Raw genomic sequence first — 22,519 nt, forward strand, 5'->3', positions numbered from 1 at the left:
TTGACCACCCTTTCAGTGAAGAAATACCTAGTTCTAAACCTTTCTTGGTGCAACTTGAGGCCATTCACTCTATCGCTTGCTACTTGAGACAAGAGGCTGACCTCCACCTCACTACAGAATCCCTTCAGGTACTTACAGACAGTGGTAATATACTTTATAAAAAAGGATTCTGAGAGTAGTTACAAGAAAACATGCAAATGTGACGTATAACAGAAGAGATTCTATATTTATCAGCTTTGATCTTATGTTTGTTTCCTCAGACAGATACAAATTACTGAGTTACTGATGTCTGAAGAGAGTAGAATATAATCCAGAAGGTTCATGTTAATAAATCCTGAGTTGACAGTCTAGTGCTGGCATACTGTGTGGGTCTCTGCTCTCTGCAGTGCCTTGCTGAAATCAGCTAGACTGTGTGTGGGTGTATAAAGCTAAAATTAGGGGGTTTTGACTGCCGCAAAAAGCAAAGCGAGTGAGTGGGTTTGTCCCAATTGCCTGCAGAGAAGTCATTATGAGTATTTACTTCCTTTAACCAAAGTCTGGAGTAAGTGTAGGATTTTATTGGAAATTTTTCTGACAGTTCATATCAAGCACTGCTTTACTGTATATTTTGGTCTTACATTGCTAGTTTTATTTTTTTTTAAATAAGCTGAAAGGAAATGAATGACCTGAATAATTTTTATTCTCTGACCATGGAAAACGTTTCTAGCAAGAACATTGCACTGAAGCAAAAGTTTGTTAATATTCTGGGCTTATATATAATAAAAAGATTTGCATATTCTTCATATTTTACAGGAGAGCAAAATCAGCTCCATACCACCACAGTACTGCAAAGCTATTCTGCTTTACAGGCAGGCAAGCTGCTTAGCTGCAGATGTCTTAAATCACGACTCTACAGCTTCTTAACTCAGGTGGGAGCTGTTTGAAAACTTGCACAAAAAGTGAAATAAGGTAATAAGCATCACATGCTAGGCTGTACTTTATGTTCAGCATCTCAAACAGTTTGAAGAAAGTAATATGTGATTTTCTAGTTCCCATGTCAAGTAAAAATACTGTAATTGAATCTTAGAAAACATCTGTCTTCATTAATTTCAGCCAGCGTATGCAGATTTGTCAATTACCTACAGGTAGACTCTAATCAGAACCACATTGAGTTGCTTCTCAAGATTCTTCTTGTTTTCAATTCTTGATCCATGCACAAATGTAGTTTTGGACTGATTTTCTGTGACTGTAATTTAGGGTTTCTCAGTGTGTTTATACCGGTAGGTACAACAAATATATAAGAAGAAGTGTAATTTCCCTCCTCTTTTTTCCTCCTTTAATCAGTCTAGGTATGTTGTGGCATTTCTTAACTGAAATACAGATGTAGAACCTGTCACTCTCTATGAAGTGTGTTTATCTCTCCATATGTGATTTTTAAGTCAGATTGGTTTAATTGAAAAATAGTGGGATCCAAAGCAACTAGGAACTGAATGTGTTTTGTTTCCATATAATGACTAAGAGCAATCCTTGTGAAAGGTTGTATCATTTAGATATAATCAAGATTCCCTCTACTTAAAGAGAATCACTGGAGCTGGCAGCTTTCCTTAAATCTGGTAATGGAATGGAATATGGTAATGGAATTAGTTCTTGTACTGTCTTTGCCAGGTGACAGATACTAAAAAAGCAAACTTCATCTGGGAAATATTGATTCCCTTGCGTACTGTGGATGTGATGCAGGTAAGGCTAAATTCCCTTGCTTTGGTAAGTGAACTGCTCTAAATGTAATATTCCTACTTTCCATGGCAAAGAGAAATTTTAGTAAAGCAAGCAACATCTTGCACTACTGCTGATATCTCATATCTACCCTGCTATGTCAGATGGAACTGGAAGATGTTTCCCTGCAGAGCATGAGCAGGAACACATCTCCAGCTCACTCCCTGCTCTAATGGAGAGAAGGGAGAATGTATTCTTTTCTTTGGAATTGGTAGTAATTCCGTAGAAATTAATGGAGCTTTCCAGAACAAAATGAATGTGAAAGAACCTGGCCTAGAGGTTATAAATTCAGAGAGAAAGGTTTGTGCCATAAGAAGCCAAATAAAATGCATTCTACTCGACTGGCTGAGGACAAAAATGAATCAAAATATTAATGAATACTGCAGATCAAGAAATAAGTTCTGCTTCAGTGCCTCTTTCTTTCCTCTTCTTCTGCTGTTTTCACACTGATTGAGGTTATTGAGTAAGCTAATTCATATGATCTCCCTTATGCAAGTGATTAGGAGAGCCCTTTCAGACACAAATTATAATATCTGTAACCTGGAAGGAAAGAACATACTAAATACTTATTTAAAATAAGCTCCAAATTATGAGTCTAATTCATTAAAAAGAAACCACAACATACTAATTAAAAATATGTGTCTTTTTGTTCTAGAAAATTTCCAGGGTAATTTCAGGTGATGTTGAAAGTCTGAATGTTGTTGCAGTGTATGCCAGACATTGTACTCCACTAATAACCAGCACTCAGCCTCATGGGAATAGGGAAACATAAAAGACTGTGAATCAGTGCTTCTAAAAATAACCCTGGCTACCCCTCTCCTCCTCAAAAGAAATATAAAACCTTGAAAAAGATGAGGCTGTGAAGTAGCTGAATGGAGAAAAACAGCTTTTGCAAAAGCACACCACTTTTCTAGAAAGTGTTACTTTTCTGCCTGCCTCATGTGCAGTAAAATAAGTGTCCTGTGCTGATTTAATTGTTGGAGTAATGTTGAGATGGTAAGAGAAGTCATAAAAACCTAGAAAGATGCAGAAAAACACAGAAAAACAGACATTTTGTTTAACTGGAATTGATTTTTATAGAAAGTTTTTTTCTGCAGTGAACTGCTCCTCTCCTCTAAGAGATAGTCCTGAGGAACAACTCTTGTTCCAGACAGGCATCTGTAGCTGAAGTTAATTTTTTGTCTTGTACACATCGAGGGTTGAGTATTATGGGATATATTCCTCCTGAGTGGCTGTTCATGCTCAGGAGATGCTGAAGTTTTAATTTCCCTATAAACAGACGGGCATATATAATTATGTTTAAGAGCTTGCACTGTGTAACTGTCTTAAAGTACATCTATAAAATTTGTCAGTTAAAAAACTTAATTTTCTATTTTATTTCAAGGCTACAGTTGATCAGTCTTTGATGTGAATTGATTTTCCTCTTCCTAATATGTGAGGGTGTGTTTGTCCATATACCAATCAACTTGTGCAGTACTTACTCTTCATTCCATGTGTGGCCTAATTGCTCACTGGCTACTGACTGAAGAAAGGAGGAAGACTGTGGAAGTAGGGTAACAGAACCTGGCTCCCTTCCCAAAGTCAGCTGAAAGGGACTTTGCTTCAGAAGTTAAATATATCCACTTCACTTGGAGGGAGTTACTATTACTTCTCCACAGTTTCTTTTGCTGATTTACGCTTGGAAATTACAAAAGAGTAGGAATATATCTTTTTATGGAACCTAATTTTACATCTGTTTCAGTAATTTGAAAATACCCTCAAGCAAGCAGGTTTAAAAACCTTGATTTTCCTAATGCCCCACTTGTGAAACCAGAGTGTCACATTTTGCTAGGTGCAATACCTTCCTAAAAATGTTTTGAACTAGTGGCTGACAAGTTCCTTTATAAGTAATGCTCAATCTTCTAAGCAGGAAGAATAATTTTTTTGTTCTTCCTGAATTTGCAGAAAAGGTAGCCAAATTAAACACACATGACTGAAAAATGGTATTGCGGGTTTCCTTAGAGTTTCCATGGATGATTAGAATGCTGAAATGCTAATGCTAGAAATGCTAGTGTTATATTTTCATTACAGGGTTAATCTGAATAACTGGTTAAACTGAGTGAAAATCAGCTTTATGACTCCAGTGATCTTCTGAACTATTCACAGACTCACCCACCCCATCGCCTGGGGCAATACTGGGGACCCTGAACCTGAAGGAGTTTATGGATTGTTTTGGAGGACTGTTGGCTCCTCACAAATTCTACACCTTTAAAACAGGCAAAACTCTAAATTTTGAACCTGGGGAACCCAGGCAGTCTAAATCAGAAGCTTTTCAGTGCCCAGTAGCCAAGTTTTGGACAACATACAAGCAACATCCCAGATTAACTTCCTAGACAAGAAATGTATTAGTACATTTGGCACTGTGCCTTAAAATCACAGAGGGATTTTCTCAATTACTAGAATTGTTCTATGCCACTGGAACATTAATTGCGCATTCCACTTTCATATAATGACCAGTGTTTTTGCTGTTCATTACCTTGGCCATCAAAGTTTATGTGCCATTTTGAAATCTCCTCTCTTATGCTCATTGTGTTACACATTTCAGTAGTGCTGGGGCTCAGGTTAAGCATTGCACCCTCACTACCTTTCAGCAGCTTCATTTAACAACAGAAGACTGAAAAAAACGTGGCACCTACTTGAACCAGTGTTTTTCTCCATCTGTGGAGAAATCTCCATCCCAATGCCACAGGTGATTTTTTTTTTACAGGAATTCATCTACCAGTGAACACGTCAAGAGCTTTTTGACACACTTCCCACATTTGGGCATACACCTTACCTACTTTTTAATTTCAAATTTTACCTGTGTCCTCTTTGAAGCTGAGATAAACTAAAACCTTGTCAAACTCAAGCATGTAGCAACTTTTAAAGAAATTAAAAATAGCCTCACCTTTCAGAAAAATATAACAGTTACCTGAAAAGTAAGGAATTTATTTTTATCTTACATTTAAAGGGCTCACACACAGCATGGAACATTTTTGCTTTGAAACAATCAAATCCAGAAATAAATTATCAGATAACCAAATAAACTGTATTTAGGGAATTTCCTCCTATCTATATTTTGGGGGAAAGGAGCAAGCCCCATTTATTTGAAAAGGGGATTATACACAATTGAAAACCATATATTTTGTCAGTTGGTAGCATTTTTTTAAAGCAACAGAAAGGAAGAATGAACTTATGAATGGGCTATTTTTATATTTCATATACTTCTGATCTGCTCTGCCTTTTCTATTTGTAAAGGAGAAATAACTTTCCTTTGGTTTTTAGCTGTTTACAATGGTGTTTTCTTCATGCCAGAATTTTGCTGAACAGTTTTGGGAGATTTTCGTCCCTCTGAATGGTGCAGAAAAGGGGTTTTTTTAAACAATCAAAAGATAGACAAGAGAAAACACAATACAGCATTGCATCATTCTTTTCTGAAAGGAAAAAGAAGGTTACAATATTTGGAACTTAATTAACTTGCTTTTGACACTGAAAGGCATCAATAAGGCCTTTCATATTACACAAAAAATTCTTCAAGACAAATTCTATTTCCTGCATTGCATGTGAAAATGACTGTTGCAATGAGAATTCAATTTCCTTTTAGTAATAATGTAATAAATGTGATAAGCCTGAGAAATGGGTCTTTTACTTCCTTAACACTGTGAAGTACAAAAAACCAGACTTGTAGATTTGGGAATTTTATCACTTTCTTACTTCTCAGTGTACACAGTGTATCTCCAGTTACTTGATTTTTGCTAAAAACAAATATACATGTGGGTGGATGTACAAGCACATTTCAATGCATTGACAGCCAAGAGGTAAGTAAGGTAAGTGTTCTAAAACTTGTGTAAGGATTCATGGAGTTAGGATTAGCAACGTGATTCTAATAAATATTGATGAAGTATAATTTTTCAGTCATCCTACAAGGCAATCTGCATTGTTCTTTTGTAATTGAATTCAAATTATATCCTTTCCTACCATCTTAATAAATTACAATATTTCAAAGAAGTCTAACCATCCAAACCATGTATTTTGGATTCTTAAAAAAAAAAAAAAAACAAAACCTGGCCTATATCTTGTTTAATAAAATAAGAAAAAATACAATTCTTCCATTTTAACTGATGATGTATCCATTATCTCTTAATAATTTTCATTTGGGGTATTTTTTTCCCTTTGGATTATAATAAGGACAGACTACAAAATGATATTTGACATACAACTAAAGTAGATGGTCCAAACTTCTAGGTCAGTTGCCTGTTATTGGAATTAATAGTTAATTTTTTGGTTGGTTGATTACTCATAACACCACCTTTCTAGTTAATTTTAAAGACTGGAATTTCTACCCTAGCAAGTGTAATTAAAATGAATTACCTAGGTTACAATGGATCATTAATACGTGGAATAAAAATGACATTTTGTGGTGAATCTTTAACAACTGAAGCTTCCTGCAAATAACTGCCACGGAGTGCTTTAAGTGTGTCTTTTATGCTTTAGTCACCTGGAAGTTTATTAAAAGGTGTGTTGAGGCTGTGACCTCTGACAATGAACTCAATGTTTTTTCACAGGATCTCTGCAACATGAGATTGAAATGCAACCAAATACATGTGGCAAATAAAACATGCTTTTAGAAATGGTTCTGAAGTATGGGAATAGGTGGCAAATGCCATCTGAAAGCACACAATGGAAATGGTTGGATCAGAAGAAGATGCTGTGAAAGAAAATCCTCATTCTATTGATAGGACTGGCTCTACAATGAACTTCAGTCAATGTGCAGCCTTTGCCAACACATAAAAGTTATTTTGTCCAATTTTAGTCTCCTTTCATCCTTATCTTGGTCTTTCAGAAGGGTCTGATATTCTTTGGCCATTTATTAGAAAAGTAAGAATTTCAGATGTAAAAATCTTAAACTCTGAAGATACGATTAAATTCCTAGTGTTTTAATAAGTTGTCTGGGCTTTGCAGTGTGCGGAAAGACAAAGAGGGAAAAAAACCCCAAAACATTTATTGAAGACTACTTATTAATTCTAAGTCAGATATTTGAAATATTTCAAGATTCTAAAGGGAGAAATATGAAACTTCGTTTCCCTGTTCATGGAAGAGGCAAATAACATACATATGATTTGCATTTATGCAAGCTGAATGAAAATAATCCTTAATTTCAATACTTCTCTCTCTGTCTCTCTCCTGTTGACTTACGTGGTGTAAGGTAATGGAGACGGACTGCTGGTTTCATACTGATTATTCACTACTAAATAATTTCTAGCATTAGCTTTAGCATCCCAGAGAAATGAAGTACTTCTCTCCTGTTTTCAGCTCTCCAGTAAAAAGAGGGCTTTATTTTTTATATTTTTGCTGTTTGTGTACTTATTATGCAATATTTAAATCTAAGAACACAGTCTCTTTCCACAGACTGAAAGCTGGATATCATATTTATCTTTGCAGGAAAATGTTCTTTTTATCTCTGCTGGGAAATACAGAAGTATGTTAACAGATGCTATTTCAGAATCCACCCCCATTTTGCTCCACAATACCTTTCTTTCCCTTTTCTCTTCCTAATATGTGTAGTCTCTATCACAGGTTTTGTTCTTTCTCCCTGGGAAACATTCTGTAATAAGGATTATTAATTTTGCTCCATCCCACTTTTTATTTTTAAAGGTTATTTCCTTCTGCTCAGACCCTATGACATTTTATCATTTTACAAACTGAGGCAACAGCAAATATTGACCCTTGCTAAAGAGTGAATTTCTGTTTGTCTTCTATAATCTGCCGAATAGGCTGATTGATCTTTGTGTTACTGGAACTCTGACACTGCACAGCAGCCAAGACATTCTCGACAGTGGTTTCTGGTTTCCTGTCAGGAAAGCTAATGCCATATGTCTAGGCATTGTCCCAAAATGCAATGTTTTCAGAAAATAATTCAACACTTAGCATATAATTTAGGAAATGACAGCTACACAGCCTCTAATAAAGCATTTAAAAATATAACTCAATGCCATGCCCACTTCCATGTGTGTTATAGCAATGCCATGATATCCATTTTGCAGGCCAGAATCTGGTGGCCAGCAAAAGAACCCAGTGAAGGTTAAATTACCCATTCAAGAATTAACTAATTACCCTATAATTAGTGTCTGAGGATAAGATTTAAAGCTTTGTTGAATCATGAAGATGTGACGGCTGTAATTCAAACGTTGATTTTCAGTTTCACAGTACTTCAAGTTTGCTTATTGGTAAGACAAATCCAGATGTCATTGTTTTTTAACAGAAAAAAAAATCACAGTTGAATTCTGCCTGAGATCTATTGTATTAAAATAAAAAGAAAAATCTTGGTTAAGTTTTTTAGTTTTTGTGGGGTGGTGATGAAATCATTAAAGGGAAATCCTTAAGCCCTTAGTTCTGAAAATTTTAATGAATAAGAATTAAAGGATAATTTTAGAAGTAGCAGCATCTTTGAGTTCACTGCCACAGATAAAATTGCATTCCTGGCATGAAAAAATTGATGGTGTTCTAGGATTTAAAAGGAAACAGATAATAATGTGAGATCAATTTGTTTGTTTCTTCTGCTTTCACACATGCCTTTTAATGACTGAAATATAATCTTGTGAGAGAACAGAAAAACGAATCTGAGAGACTGAGATTTTTGCAGACATTTCAACAATTATCTGAGACCTAAAGTCTGTCCACTATAAAGACAATGGACTAAATGAACACTCACTATCACCTAACTGCTCCTGCAGCAACAAAAATTGTTTCCAGGAAAAAGAAAATTCAGAAAGCAAAAGCACATGCAGGAAAAAATTTGCTCTCTTTCTACTTCCCACCACTGAAATGTCTGATGCCATCTGTCCTCTTGCCTGGACAGGCCATCTGGAGCAGAATAGATGAGACTTAAATCACCAGCAAGGCTGACATGCTTACTTTGTACCCTTGTAACGAAATCTGAATACATTACAAGTGAAATTTGAGAGTTGATAATTCCAAAAATGATAAAAAATCCCTCCCTTATTGTCAATTTATTTCAGTGACAACATTTTAATTTCCCTATTAGTGTAGCACAATCCTGTTTTTAAAGAGAGATAGCAGTTTTTATAGCAATAGATAACTGTATAAGGGTTTGGAAACATTATCAAGACTAATGAACAAACAGGATGGGTCCAGAAAGAGTAAAGGGAAGGAAAGTCTTTTCTTGTCTGTGGTTGCTATGCTGGTAGAGCAACCACCTTACAGCACACTATTATAACCAGAAATCCTAAGCACAAACAAGAACATAATATCAAAAGAGTCAGAAGATCCTCCTAAATTAAAAAGTAGGCATTGAAAACCTATTATTTAATTTTTAATTTTAATAATGTAACTATTTAATGCCACTGTATCATCAGCATTTCTGTATCAGGTTCAGGAAGTTCCTCTGTTATGTTATGGAAGTTTGGAAAACTAATCATATTTTTTTCTGAAAAGTCATTTTTCTTCCTCAGACCCAGGCAAAAGATGATTGCATCTGCAGCAGCTTAGCAGAATTGATACCAAGATGCTGTAGATACCTGTATCCTATTACTGTGCATGGCTCTCACAAAGGTGATTTAGCAGACCTGCAAATCTATAGGAAAGAAGTGCCAGTGTCAAGAAACTGTGTTAATGGAAGAGACAGGTCTAAACATATTTTTTTTTCATAATGGATAGGAGTATTGGAAGTGGAGAGGGACAAACTCTTTTGTGACAAAGATTTGGAAGTTTTCTTCTGCTGCTCCCCATTCTTTAGAAAAAACAGGCACCACTTTCCTTTTTCTGCACCACTCTGACACGCAGACTTGGGTATACCCATCAACTTGGAAGAAGGAGCAGTCTTTCAACAAAAAGGTGATCCAAAAGTAAGAGAGAAATCTTGAATTAGAGCTTTGGTACCCAAAACAATTTCTGAAAAACAAAATGCACTGACATTCCTGTGATTTTTTCAGTTGCCCAGAACGCTGAGCAAGAGCAGGAAATGACAATCCTGTGCCTGACTTAGACATTTTATGCAACTGTACTGAGCATTTTCCATTTGCTGGATCTATGAATGAAAGCCTTCCTAATGTCCAGCCAGTTGCAAAACCAAGTGGATTGCAAGCCTGAGCTTTAGCCACAGCTTCCCTTACTAAGATGTTCTTTCACAAGCAACGTCATATTTTGAAGTGATTGCTTATGCATTGTTTTGTTATGTCTGCTGAACATAATTGTTCAATCTGAACTGTAGTCTTTAACCTCTATTTATATCAGTAAAACTGTAATAATTATAACCTTGGGTAGTACAGATTATTAGTTGCTGATCCTTTCAAATAAAAAATATTTTAAAATGAGCACAGGACTGATCTAATCACAGAAGTCACAGAATGGCTGATGGATTCCAAGAGCATAAATAATGCTGGGTAGAAATTCTGTGATTTAGTCCTGCTTTAAAACATAGGACTTCATCTCTACTTTTCTGCTTCTGGGGGTTGTCCAGGTTGTCTGATAACTTCTACTGAAATCTGGGCTCTCCATATTCCACATCTGTGCGGCATAACAGACTCATGACTTAGCTCCTCTATGTGGAAAGATCTCTGTTATGCCCAAGCCAGTAAATATTTCACAGATTTTGGTTCAGAGCTAAAATATCATGAAACTGTATTCCATTAACTGAGTGTTTATTTGCTTGATTATCTTGCTGTGATTGTTACTGCTAAAAAATGTTGAAATTCCCCAGATGGTCTATATTCACCTAGCTCACTGTGCTGCCCCAGACACAGAAGTTACATCAAAAAGGAGGGTGGATACATTTGCTTCTCCATGACTCAATTTTTGGGATCAGCAGGCTGACGGTTACTAGAACCAGAAATTCATACCATACCATTGAGTCCATCAGTAATTATTAAATGTATCTCCTCTGGTTCTGACAAAATTTAATTTTTCAGTGCATGAAACTATACTTCTTTTTGTATATTTTAAACCTGCAGTCTGATCATTTGTTTGGAGGATTCACAGTTTCTGCATTTGGAGGAAAAAAAAAAAAAGGATAAAATGAATAATCACACACTAACTGCCTTCTAGCTGTTAGTTTTCAAAATTAGCTGTCCTGACCCATTTAGTTTCCTTTGTACAAAAGCCACCCACAGATATGCCTAGCTTTATTTCACTTCTTCTTGTGTACTTTTTTAAACTATATTTTTTGAAGGTGCAATTATCAGAACTGGAACCATGAATTTATCCATTAAAAAGGGGAATCTTTTTATAAAACACTTAAGTATATTTCTGACTTAATTCCTGATCTATCAATGAAACCTGTGTGCACACTAAGGACATAAATTCACTGCAGGACTGCAATGGAATGCAAACATATTTTCTGGATATTTTCATCTTCGCCTTTCTGCAAATCCCCTATGCCTCTAGGATAAAGAGAACTGCCCTGGAAATTTGATAGTTTAGAGTTGTCTTAAAGCATTTGGGTCATTTAAATTCTTTCTAGACTTAGCTGAACATAAGGAGCTCTAAAATCATCAGCTGGGAATTTCAAACTAAGCCAAACCAAATGCAGGAATAACTAAAATGATCATATGATTTCAGGAAATTAAAGCAAGAAAGTATTTTCTGTTGAACCACAAACAGTATAAATTAATAATTTTATTTTTTTTAGAGGACTATATACCTTCAAATGTTTTTTTTTTGTTCACCCTATTTTTTACAAACATCCATATTTACTAAAAAGGCAATATAGGAAGAAAAGAAAGATGAAACAAAGAAAACAGAAAGGACTAGGAATTTAAGTAACAGGCCATGTAAATGTTCAATGGTAATTGTGTCCGTATTGGTTGGTCACTTTGTACACAGTTTATCCAATATAAATATTTTCCTGTGAATTTTTCTTTGCTTTCCACAGAAGTTGAGCTGCAATTTTTTTTTCTTTGTTACCTTTATTGTTGTTTTATTTCAGTGACAAACTTCAGAAACTTCTGTTGAGGTAATCAGCTGGGAACTCTGGGGAGGGTACCCCATGATATAAAAGGGTAGCTGTAGAAATCATCATGACAAACAGAGTAAGAAAATGCCAGCTCCAAAGTAAATAAAATAACCAATTTATCTCCAGTAACAATAGAAAAAAAAGACAGAATAGAAGGATGTTAGTTTTTCAGTGTAGTACACAGTAACTTAATAAATAATCTTGCCCTCCTAGGCTGTCAAGTCCTATTCTGTACCATCCCAAAACCTCAGATTTCTCTTTTAATATGTTTTAGAAAATAGCTTCTATATAAGCTAGAAAGAACACTTACTTACATATATTGAAGGTATTATGAATGAGAAAACTTCTCCCTGTCACAAAACTTATTTTCCAGATTGCTTGTATCTGACTTTATGTGACTTTGGTTCCATACCGCTAACCCTAAATTTAAATATAATTTCATAATCAGTCATTGATCTGTTTGATTCTCTCCAAAAGCATTCTGAAATGCAGGTCCTACTTCCCTTGCATTCTTTTAATTATCTCAGTTTGCATAATTTATGCATAATTTCGGTTTGCATTAAATATTTGCCATGATTCTGTCAAAAGATCTTGGGGGAAAAAAGTAGACACTTGGTCAGAAAATGTTCAGATCCAAGATGCTGTTGGTGTTTTAGTGGAATTATTTTTGTTTGGGTTTTTTTTGGTCTGTTTTAATATTTATTCCTAAGTAAATTTAAATATTTAAAACCTTAGTAGTTTTGTTATATTGAAAACACAAAAAATAATTTCATAATCACAGCTCATAAGAATTCAATATTTATTACTGGTTTTGCCACAGGCACTTGGAAAAATTAATCTTAACAAGTTTTCTCTTGTGAGAAACTCTCTGAGCAACAATACACAATTAGATCCCCTAATTAGATTTTGGCAGACTGATTTCCACAGCAGTTTTCAGTTGTTTTTATTAAGTATATGGAGCTCCATGAACTTCATTTTTTTCACTGTGTTTCAGATCAAGATAAATTACCAGCAGTGAGAAGAAAATTAAAATAATCACATTTCTATAAGATGTAGACATAAAAGAATGTGTCTACATCCCTACAATGGAATCAGCAGGTGCTAAATGTAAAACAGATGTAAATTCCTGATCTAGGGATTATTTTAATATTTCCATTTATACAGACCATAGGACTTGGGTTCTCTTTTGTGACTGGCACCTTTAGATACCAACACCAGCAATAAATTATATGAATAGATAGCTACCCTAAGCCTGTCTTAGAGTTTTGTAGAACACTTTTTCTTTGCTGTCTTTGTGATAGGAAGATAACTATCAGGAAAAACCAACCTGTTGGGCTTGGAGGCCCTCAGATAGTACTACAAACTGTCTCAGTTTGCTGTAGATTATGCCAAATGCTATTTTTGCCTATTTCAGCCTTAATTTTTGTAGCTGATGCTATGGCCTGGAGACTGGAAAGAAGGTCTTGTGACATGATGCTCCACATCACCACTAATCCATAAACACACAGAAACATACTGCAAGGAAAGCTACCCACTGAAGGAAGCAGTTTTAACTCTAACAGAGGTAGAATTGCACAAAACTGCAATTCAAAATCTACTTTAAATCTAGAACTTAATATGATTTTTTAAAACGTAACAAAACAAAACAAAAAAATAAACAAAAAAATCCAACAACCCTTCAAGATTAGATTAGAACTAATTAGAACCCTTCAAGAATTAGAACTATTTCTAGAATTTCAGTCTGGGTGTTTTTTGTATCCAGCACAATATATATAATACTCTTTCATGCCAGAACATCTTACTTCCCCAAGGAGTAACTGCAACACTGTTATAAGATTTTTTTTTTTTAATGAACATATATTTACTGTCAGTTTTTGAAATTCTGCGAGGCTGGCAAATGCTCAGTCAGGACAGAAAATTTAGAATTTCACTTGTTCTAAGAAACCAGCTGCATCAGCAATATTTGGGAAAGTGTTCATGCCCATGACTGAGCAAACATTAAAGGCCATTATTTCTCTATCAAAATACAGGGAAATTCAGTTATGACCAAATGGTCTTGCTCTTTTTCTCTCAAGAACCAAGAGACGTTGAGAATTTGGAGGATTTTTGCTTTCTCTTTTTTTTTTTCCTACATAGAAAATTTTTTCCTAGGTTAGGTAAAAGCTCATCTTAGGAGAAAACACTTTACACAGATTTTTTTTTTTTAAACTGAACAAGTTAATGGTTACTTAAAGGATAGCCAAATAAATGGAAATTTTGTAGTCAGAAATGTAAGTGACAACAATTATGGCAGCATCACTATCTCTACACAACTGTCACAACATGACCTTCTGCATAAATGAGGTTGTATTCATGAAAATATACTTATCAATTTTTAGCCCTCCCTTATTTTTTTCATAGCATAAGCAGAAAAGTAGGAAGATGACTCTCAGGAAAACCTTAGATTATTATTTAGGTTTGCAAGATGCTGAAGAGTTTTTCTGAGGACAGAAGCGTTGCTTCAGCTCTTAAGAAGGTTCGAACTATTTAAACACTATCTCACAAACTAAACAAAGCTGTTATTGAGAACTGAACAAAACAGTGGAATTCCAACAACTGTAACCTTTGCTAAAGTTATCTGTGACTTATGCAACTTAAACGAGGCTGTGACAGAAAGCTTAATCAGAAAACATCTGTCTTCTAAGACGTAAGATTCTTCTTTCTCTGAAGTCTGTTTAACAAACTCTGATTGCTTTTTCCTAATTGCAGTAGAATGAGTGAGACCAGATTGTTTCTATTTATATATGCAAAGGAATTGCATCTCTGAGGATAAGATTTTAGCCACAAAAAACCAAAGCAAAGCAAAAGTCCTCAAGCTTTCCAGAAAATCTTCTATCAGTTTATTCCCCCACTGAAGTGATTACCAGTCAAACTGCATGATTTAGTTTTGTGCTCTGGTTTTTAAGACTTGAATGACATTTTTAAAAGTGAGGTTAGGTAAGGAGTCCAAGGGTGTAAGCTTATCCTGCAGTCCTCTCTTAGTATTTCTTAGTCATTCTCCATTTCCAAAAGCATTCTATTAGTCCAAATGCAGCAAATAGAGGTTTCAGACTAGTTCTGATGTCAGTAGTTCAGTTCATGAAAATTCTCATTTCCATAAGAAAAGTATTTGATAATAGTTAATGATGATTGTCTCCTACTGCACTTATTTTTCACCTGTACAAGTTACAGTGAAAAAAATCACATGGTTCCCAAAATTACTTTTTTTATCAATCCTTTTTCATACTTATACACTTACACAGTGATAAAAAGAATTTTCATTTGCACCTTATCCTTGCAACGTAGATTTCAAACAACTGTGCATGCACTGTTTTAAAGGAATATGAACACCATCTAAGGCAAGATACTGTCTTTTCCACATAAGATGTTTACAATGGTATGATATAGTAAGTAGTTACATTCATGGCACAGAAAAAATTATAAATAGCCTAATCTCAAGATGGTAATTATAGAATCATAGAGTCATAGGTAATCCTGAGGTCAAAGGGATACACAGGGATCACCAAAGTCCAGCCTCTGGCCCTGCACATGACAGCCCCAAGAATCACATGATGTGCATGAGAGTGCAATAAGTTTCAAGCTTGAAGTTGTAGTACAAAAGAAAACCCCAAACTTTCTCAAAGTACTTCCAATCTGACCTTTGATCTAATAATTAGATTATAACGGATATAATGAGGTTAGGTCATGTGACCCAAAACTTAAGTGTCTTGTTATATTTTTCATTATTTACTGGTGTGAATTTTATGTGTTTGTGCTACATACTGAAGAACACTAACTTTCCCACTGTCTAGATCACCCTGACAAAACTTGATTTAATCTTTAATCACAATTAATATTAATCTTTAAAAATCTTACACAGACTGTGCATTTTCTTGGAATTGTCAGGTCTCTTCTCATGTTTCTTATCCTGAGCTTTTTAACTCCAGGCATTTTAACTTGTTGACCTTACAAGAAAGGTTACTTATAAATTACTGTGCAGGATCCTGGAATGCTGCTGCCCTATATAACAAAGTGTGACTAATAATAATCATGCTGTTAAATCCAAATAAATGAGAAACTAAAGGTATTTACGAAAAATACCAGCAAAGTAATTGCTACACGTAGGATTAATAATGAAACCATGGTACACTCATTTATCAATTTTTATTACTACAATTAAGGAAAACAGAAAAGGCAAGGAAGAGAGCTGAAGCACTGATGGCAAAAGATTTAAGAAGCAAAACCACAGGGAACATTTAATGTAATTCTCTGTAGTGAGAAGAAAGCTGATCACAGAATTTTGCCTGTGCTCCAAAGGGGTTGCTTGGAACTAAGGGAGGTTTGTGCCTTGGCTGCAGTTCACCGGGTTTGTTTGGGGGACAGGTGGTGTGAGTAAAAAAGAGCACTTGTAAAAAAATGTGGAAGAATCATTCTGCCTCTTGGGCTGTCAATTACAGTCTAAATAAGGCAGTTGGGTTGGCTTAGGTAAAACTGAAGACAAAGTGACAGTCAGCAACCAGAGAGCAAATAGACATGACTTGACAGTACCAGATTGTAAAGGTAGGGTGTAAGGAAGACACCCTACCTTTGAATGATGTTGGTGTTAATGATTTACTTGGAGTAGAAAAGAAAAAAATGCAGATTTTCAAGATTGGTAAGGTACTTTAGTACTTTATTGATAAAAAGTGTTTTAAACAGATAAATTACAAAAATTGTAACAAAAACAAGCAGTCTTTCTGCCTGAAATATACAGACTATGGAGGCAGCCAGGTGAAACTTGGCAATGTGTGTAGGAATATTGATTGAAGGAGAGACAAACTCGAGACAGATCATTATTGAAGAGAAAAAACAGCTAGTTAAACAAGAGTTTACTACAGCTGATTCAAAGACAGTGTACAAGCAATAAGAATTAATATGAACATGTGGCAGTAGATGACCTGGGGAACAAAATGTGAGATTTTAATTTAGTATTGCAGACTACAAAACTGGATATTACATAGGCAGCACATTCTTATGTGCACTCTTTTAACAGCCAGCTCTAACAAATGATCTAAGCAATACACCATTCTCTACCTCCTTGGATAGTCTCTGTCACTTTCAGCGATGCTGGTATCAAGCTCAGTTCTTAGACTTGATGATGACAGTGGTGTAAGATACTTTTGCTTCCCTCAAGGTCTTCTGGCATTCCTTCCTGCCTGTTGTCTTACAGCACCCTATGTGCACAGTTATGAAGCCACAATGGTGTGAGGTGTCACTCTTTCAAATGGATAAAAAAATCATTAAACCTTTCCCTCCTCCCCTATCCAAAAAAATAAAAAGCAAAAAAAAAAGCTGTTACTTTTCTCCAAAAGATCAGTGCCTTGGTTTTGTTAACAGAACATCATCATGCACAATTGTGACTACGCAGTATGGAAAACCTGGTAATCTTGCATATGCAGTTTCTATGGCAGCATTTGTTTGACTTCATGAAATAGATGAACTTTTGAAATGACTGACAGATATGTTTTTTATAGCAGCTTTGGAGACATTGGTGGTTTTGCAGCTGTTGCTCTGATGAGATCTTGTTTGATTTTGTGTTTCCTGATCCATAGAAAATTAATGTTTGGATGCTTAGATTGAAAATAGGAATGAGGAAGGAGTCCTCATTTTCTGACAGAATAGCCTATAATTGTTTAAGAACTTTCTGAAGAAATTCCATTGCAAGAGGAAACACAGCAGAGCAATACACATCCAATGGAATTTCCTCTTCTTAAAATGGTAGGTGAAGTGCAATACTGTTAGTTATTCAAATAAGTGATCTACATATTGTGTAGTCATCTTTTTACTTAAGAAAGTAATATTTAAAGAAGAGGCTTCAAGTATTATGATCAGAGCAGACAACTGAATGAAGTCATCTACCACAACTGTGAGCTATGCTGCTGCTCCTGCAGTGTCCTGCTGCTGGAGATTCAATTAAACATGACACATCTATCTTCCAAATTCTATTTTTTTATGCTTCCACAAACATTTCTATATAATATACTGCTCCACAGGTTGTCTCATGCTCATCACATTAGTCTCTTAAACTCTTACAAAAGTGTAAGTAATCAAACCAAAATTAATGTTGAGCTGGAGACACAGCATTTGCCTTTACTAATGCAGAGACAGTGCTGTGTAGGGCACTACTTAATGTTCCTCCAACAAAAGTTAGGGCCAGTCTTAAGATTTCTTGTACCATGGATCTCACTCCTGTATCTGACAAGATTCTGTGAGTTGTCATCATATTGATCTTCTAATGTCCTTCCCTATGTTTACAGCATAGAAACAGATCTAAAACAGTATCAAAAAAATCTAATAAAAGTGGAATGTGGGAATCATATGCCAATTAATACTCAATTATTCCAATTAGCAGAGTAAAACCGTAGCTTTAATACGTAAAAATAAAGCAGCAATAATGCCACATCACATATAAAATAAATTTTACTTTAATGTGAAATAGCAACAAGACATAAAGATACAGCACGTTTTTGCTTCATAAACCCAAGTTCATGTCCTATATTACTGTCAGCTAAAGCTTCAACTTTAAATAATATATGTAAATAACAGTTCATTGTTGTATTCCTATGGCTAGTTTTGCACTCTGCTCAATAAAATAAATGATATATATATCAAGTTACATAGCTGTTACTGGAAATTCAGAAACAATTTTGTGACAAAATACATCACACAATCTATCCCTCTATCTGATACTGTGCTTAAAGCCCAGTCAGCCACCAAGCCCCACACATGTGCTCGCTCATGCTCCCCCATGGGCAGGCAGGTATTCAGTCATCTCCAGGACAGAAGGGCTCCGTTTTGTAAAGGTTACTCTGGAATACAAGCACCTTCAGTCCAAATGCCCCTCACTTCCTTCTTTTTCCCTCAACTTTGTATATGGTCTGAAATATCCCTTTGGTCACTTGGGGTCACCTGTCCCAGCTCTCTCCTCCCAACCTCCCATGTACCCCCAGTCCCCTCACCATGGTGGCAGTATGAAAAGTAGAAAAGGCTTTGGCTCTGTGCAAGCCCTGCTCAGCAGTAACAAATATGTATCTGTATTATACATCCTGTGTTCAGCACAAATCCAAAACATATTCCCGTATGAGCCACTGTGAAGAAAATTAACTCCAGCCCAGCCAAAACCTGCACAGATACCCACTGCAATAACATCCATCAAAATATAACTGACAAGTCTCTGTTTCAGAGCTGAAAGAATTTCTCTCTCTCTTATGAAAACCCTTACTGGAAAATCCTTGTCTGTGCTCTGCATCAAAGTGATAATCAGGGAAACCCATGATGTGGCTATAGATTGTTATTGTGTGTACTATGCTCCACTGTACAAATAAATGTTCAACATCCAGCAAGATTTTGACTAAGTAAGCATTTATTTTACTATCAGTTATTTGCATCACTACTTCACTGATTAACCAATCATTTTGTATTTCTAGCCCTGACGTTTACATGTCAACTGACTCAAACCTTTTACATCTGTGGTTAAAAAATACTGATATGCTAGCCTGCAGAGTGTTTGGAAGCAATTTGCTTGTGACTGAAGGAAGTGATAAGGTTGCCCTGTCAGTCTAAAGGATAAACACTACTTGACCACAAGTGAAGTTGTGAAGTTGTGAATGCTCTTTTGTTGGGGGTAGTCAAGGCCAGGCTGGATGGGGCTCTGAGCAACCTGGTCTGGTGAAAGGTGTCTCTGCCCATGCCAGGGTGGTTGAAACTAGATGATCTTTAAGGTCCCTTCTAACCCAAATGATTCTATGACTCTTTGATGATTACCGAAACAAAATGAAGCTATTAGTAATATCTATTGCATAAAAACCATAGTTCAAGTATAGTGACTGAGACAAAATTGTATTGCAGGAGTGGGACAATTCTGTATCTCCATTCTTTTTGCCCTGTGTCTGACTAAACTCCACACACACTAACAACACAGACCTGGATTCTTGTGTAAATAGATCCTGCTGCCACATCAAGTGTGCCCAGGCATGATCTGGACTGCTGCCAACCCCTCAGCACACATCTATCCATGACAGCATTCTCCAGAGGAACAGAGAGATTACTGGCTTAACCCTATCACCCAGCAACTTGTGGCAGCCAAGTTCATTGCCAAAGCAAGAAAAAGCAGCTAATATATATGGAGCTTCTCTTGCCAACTTTTAAAAAATACCTTTTTAAAGCAATGGCCTTGGGAGTGAACTGGTAATAAAGTGTGTTGATCTTCACATTTAAATTCAGCAAATCCTAAAGCACAAGTGTAGCCAAACCTTCAGGCAATGCTTCCTATTCTGCTTTATGGAGAACTGCTGGTTCACAGAAAGAGGGAATCAAATCATTGTTGGTGCTGGGAGAGACCGTCTTCCGAGCCAGGGTCACCTAGAGCAGGCTACACAGGACTGCATCCTGGTGGTTTTAAAAATAGTCTCTGGAGAGGAAGATCCCACGACCTCCCTGGGCACCTGTTCCAGTGCTTGGCCACCCTCAGTTTAAAGACGTTCTTCCCCTTTACATGTTGAGGTGACGCTTGTGTTTTAGTTTATGGCCATTACTCCTTGTCCTGTCGCTGGGCACCACCGGGAAGAGTCTGGCACCATTCTCTTGACAGCCACCCTTGAGATGTTTTTATGCACTAATCACTTCTCCTCTCAGACCTCGTCTCTAGACTATGCAGGCCCAGCTCGCAGACTCTCCTCTTATGAGAGAAGCTGCCAGCCCTGACTCCCGTTCCCAACTGCTCTGTATTAAAACAGCTGGAAGCACAAGGACATCCACCCGTGTCACAGCCACAGCGCCGGCTTAGGAAGGAAGGGGAAGAACAGGCACCAGCGCTGGAAAGTGGGCACGGGCGGGGCAGGAACCCGGACCCGCCGTGCTCTGCGCAAGGCCGAGGTGACTGGACACGGAAAAGGTACCCACGCCGGCCGGCCGGCCACAGCGGGAGCGCCTGGCGAGCAGGGCGGGCCGGGACGCGGGGCCCGGCCGAGCCGCCCCCCCCGCTCCCTGCCCCCTTCCCGCAACCCGCTGATACCAACGCTCGCGCGCGCAACAGCCAATCGGCGGCCGCGGGCTCGCTTCGCCCTCGCCCCCCATTGGCCCGCGGGGCTCGCGGGGGCGGGGCAAGGGCGCGCGCCCGCTGCAGTCCCGCAGTGCCGCCGCCGCGCCGGGGCTCGCGCGCGCCACAACCGCCGCAGCGCCCGCGCGACTCCTCCCGGTGCGGGGCGGCTCCTCCCGGTGCGGGGCGGCTCCTCCCGGTGCGGGGCGGCTCCTCCCGGTGCGGGGCGAAGCGGGAGCGGCGGGGCCGAGCCCGGCTGGCCGCAGCGCGGAGGTGACTCTGCTCGCTGGTAGCGGGGATGCTGCTGCTGCTGCGGCCGCCGCCGCCGTCGTTAGTACGGGGACTGCAGGCGGGAGAGCGGGTGGCCACGGCGCCCGGCGGCATGTGAGCAGCGGCGGGAGCGTTCCCCGAGCCCCGCGGCAGCGCTAAGGGGGCCCCTCCCTCCGGCGGCGGTTCAGCCCGCCCGGAGGCGCAGCGCGGAGGCGGGCGGGCATCCCCGCTCCAGCCGCCCGCGGGGAGACAGCAGGACCGGCCACAAAGCGCCGCCGCCCGCCCTCCTCCGCACACCGCGGCGCTGCCCCTGCTAGCCCCACTCCTGAGGAGGGAGGGAGGGGGCTCCCCTCGCCCCCTAGTCACCTTTTCGCCGCCCGATCCATGGGAGGAGCGGGCCGCCTCCCTCTAGGAAGCTCCGCCGCTGCTCGCTGGGACTGAGCGGAGCGGCCGGCGGCCGGCGCGGCGGGAGGATGCCACTGCTGCGGAAGGCGCTGCGCGTCTCCAACCGCTCCATGCTCGCCTTCATCTTCTTCTTCTCCTTTTCCTCATCCTGCCTCTACTTCATCTATGTGGCCCCCGGGATCGGTGAGTCCGGAGCCGCCCCCTCGGGGAGCGGGGGTGAGGGCGGTGGTGGGGGGCGCGCCCGCCTCCCCCGGGCTGTCACCGCGGCGGGGAGGGCACGGGCGGCGCCGGGCGAGGGGCGGCTCGGCTGTCGGAACGCGATCCCGGCCGCCCGGGAGGGGTCGGGGCTGCCGACGGGGGCGGCGGTAACGTGCGCGGATCCCGCATCTTTGTTCTGCTGCTTTCAAACGCTCTAGAAGGTTCATCTGCCATCGCGAGGTAGGTGGATGCTGCCCTTGCTTCTCAGGCTGGCAAAGTGAGGCACTAAAGCGGCTCAGCGTTTCGTCGTGTTACAGTGGTATGAATCGGGAAAGAACTGCAAAATTGCTGGAGTCACTTAAATGTATTGATCTTTCAAATTGTTAGTAACTTGCATTAATAATAAAGCCCGTGTGAACAAAAATGAAGAACCAGTTTGAACATTTGTTGTTTACTTCTGTTAGTGGGATCTCTCTCTCTTCACAGGTTTTACAGTTGGGTAACTTCCACTTCTGAAGGAACCACTTCAGAGGGAGACAAACCGTTGATTTAGAAGAAGCTTCATAAAATAGCTGTGCAAGTTTGTGTCTAAAACAGATCAAAAAAAAAAAAAGTGCTGGTTTCCTTAGTTTACTTTTCTGCAGTTACTGAGAGACCATCAGGCTTTTTCTCAGTGGATGATCCTTTTAGAACTGATTAGCATTACCCCAGAGCTAAGACCAACGGTATCCTGTATGGTGCTCCGTGGGATTTCCCTGTTTTGGGTGTCTCTTGATTAGAGAATGTTTTCCATTTTTTTCCCCCAGGGAACA

General features: G+C 38.7%; 1 protein-coding gene and 1 long non-coding RNA gene across 2 annotated transcripts in view; both read left to right on the plus strand.

Annotated features, from left to right (window-relative positions):
• The first annotated feature begins 1,009 nt into the window (after nucleotides 1–1,009).
• LOC148185083 (uncharacterized) lies at nucleotides 1,010–6,486 on the plus strand. Its single transcript, XR_015771849.1, has 3 exons — nucleotides 1,010–1,124; nucleotides 1,645–1,716; nucleotides 6,336–6,486. It is a non-coding gene; the product is annotated as an uncharacterized LOC148185083 (long non-coding RNA).
• Nucleotides 6,487–21,085: 14,599 nt separating this feature from the next.
• Nucleotides 21,086–22,519, plus strand: part of B4GALT6 (beta-1,4-galactosyltransferase 6) — a 31,447-nt gene continuing 30,013 nt past the window's right edge. The window contains exon 1 of the mRNA XM_005517196.3: nucleotides 21,086–21,692. Coding sequence (XP_005517253.1) covers nucleotides 21,578–21,692 — 115 coding nt within the window. The 5' untranslated portion in view covers nucleotides 21,086–21,577. The remainder of the gene's footprint in view (nucleotides 21,693–22,519) is intronic.

Source organism: Pseudopodoces humilis, chromosome 1 (assembly GCF_049639895.1).
Source record: "Pseudopodoces humilis isolate 2021_Gansu_Grassland_sample_001 chromosome 1, ASM4963989v1, whole genome shotgun sequence".
In the NCBI taxonomy this organism is placed as follows: Eukaryota; Metazoa; Chordata; class Aves; order Passeriformes; family Paridae; genus Pseudopodoces; species Pseudopodoces humilis.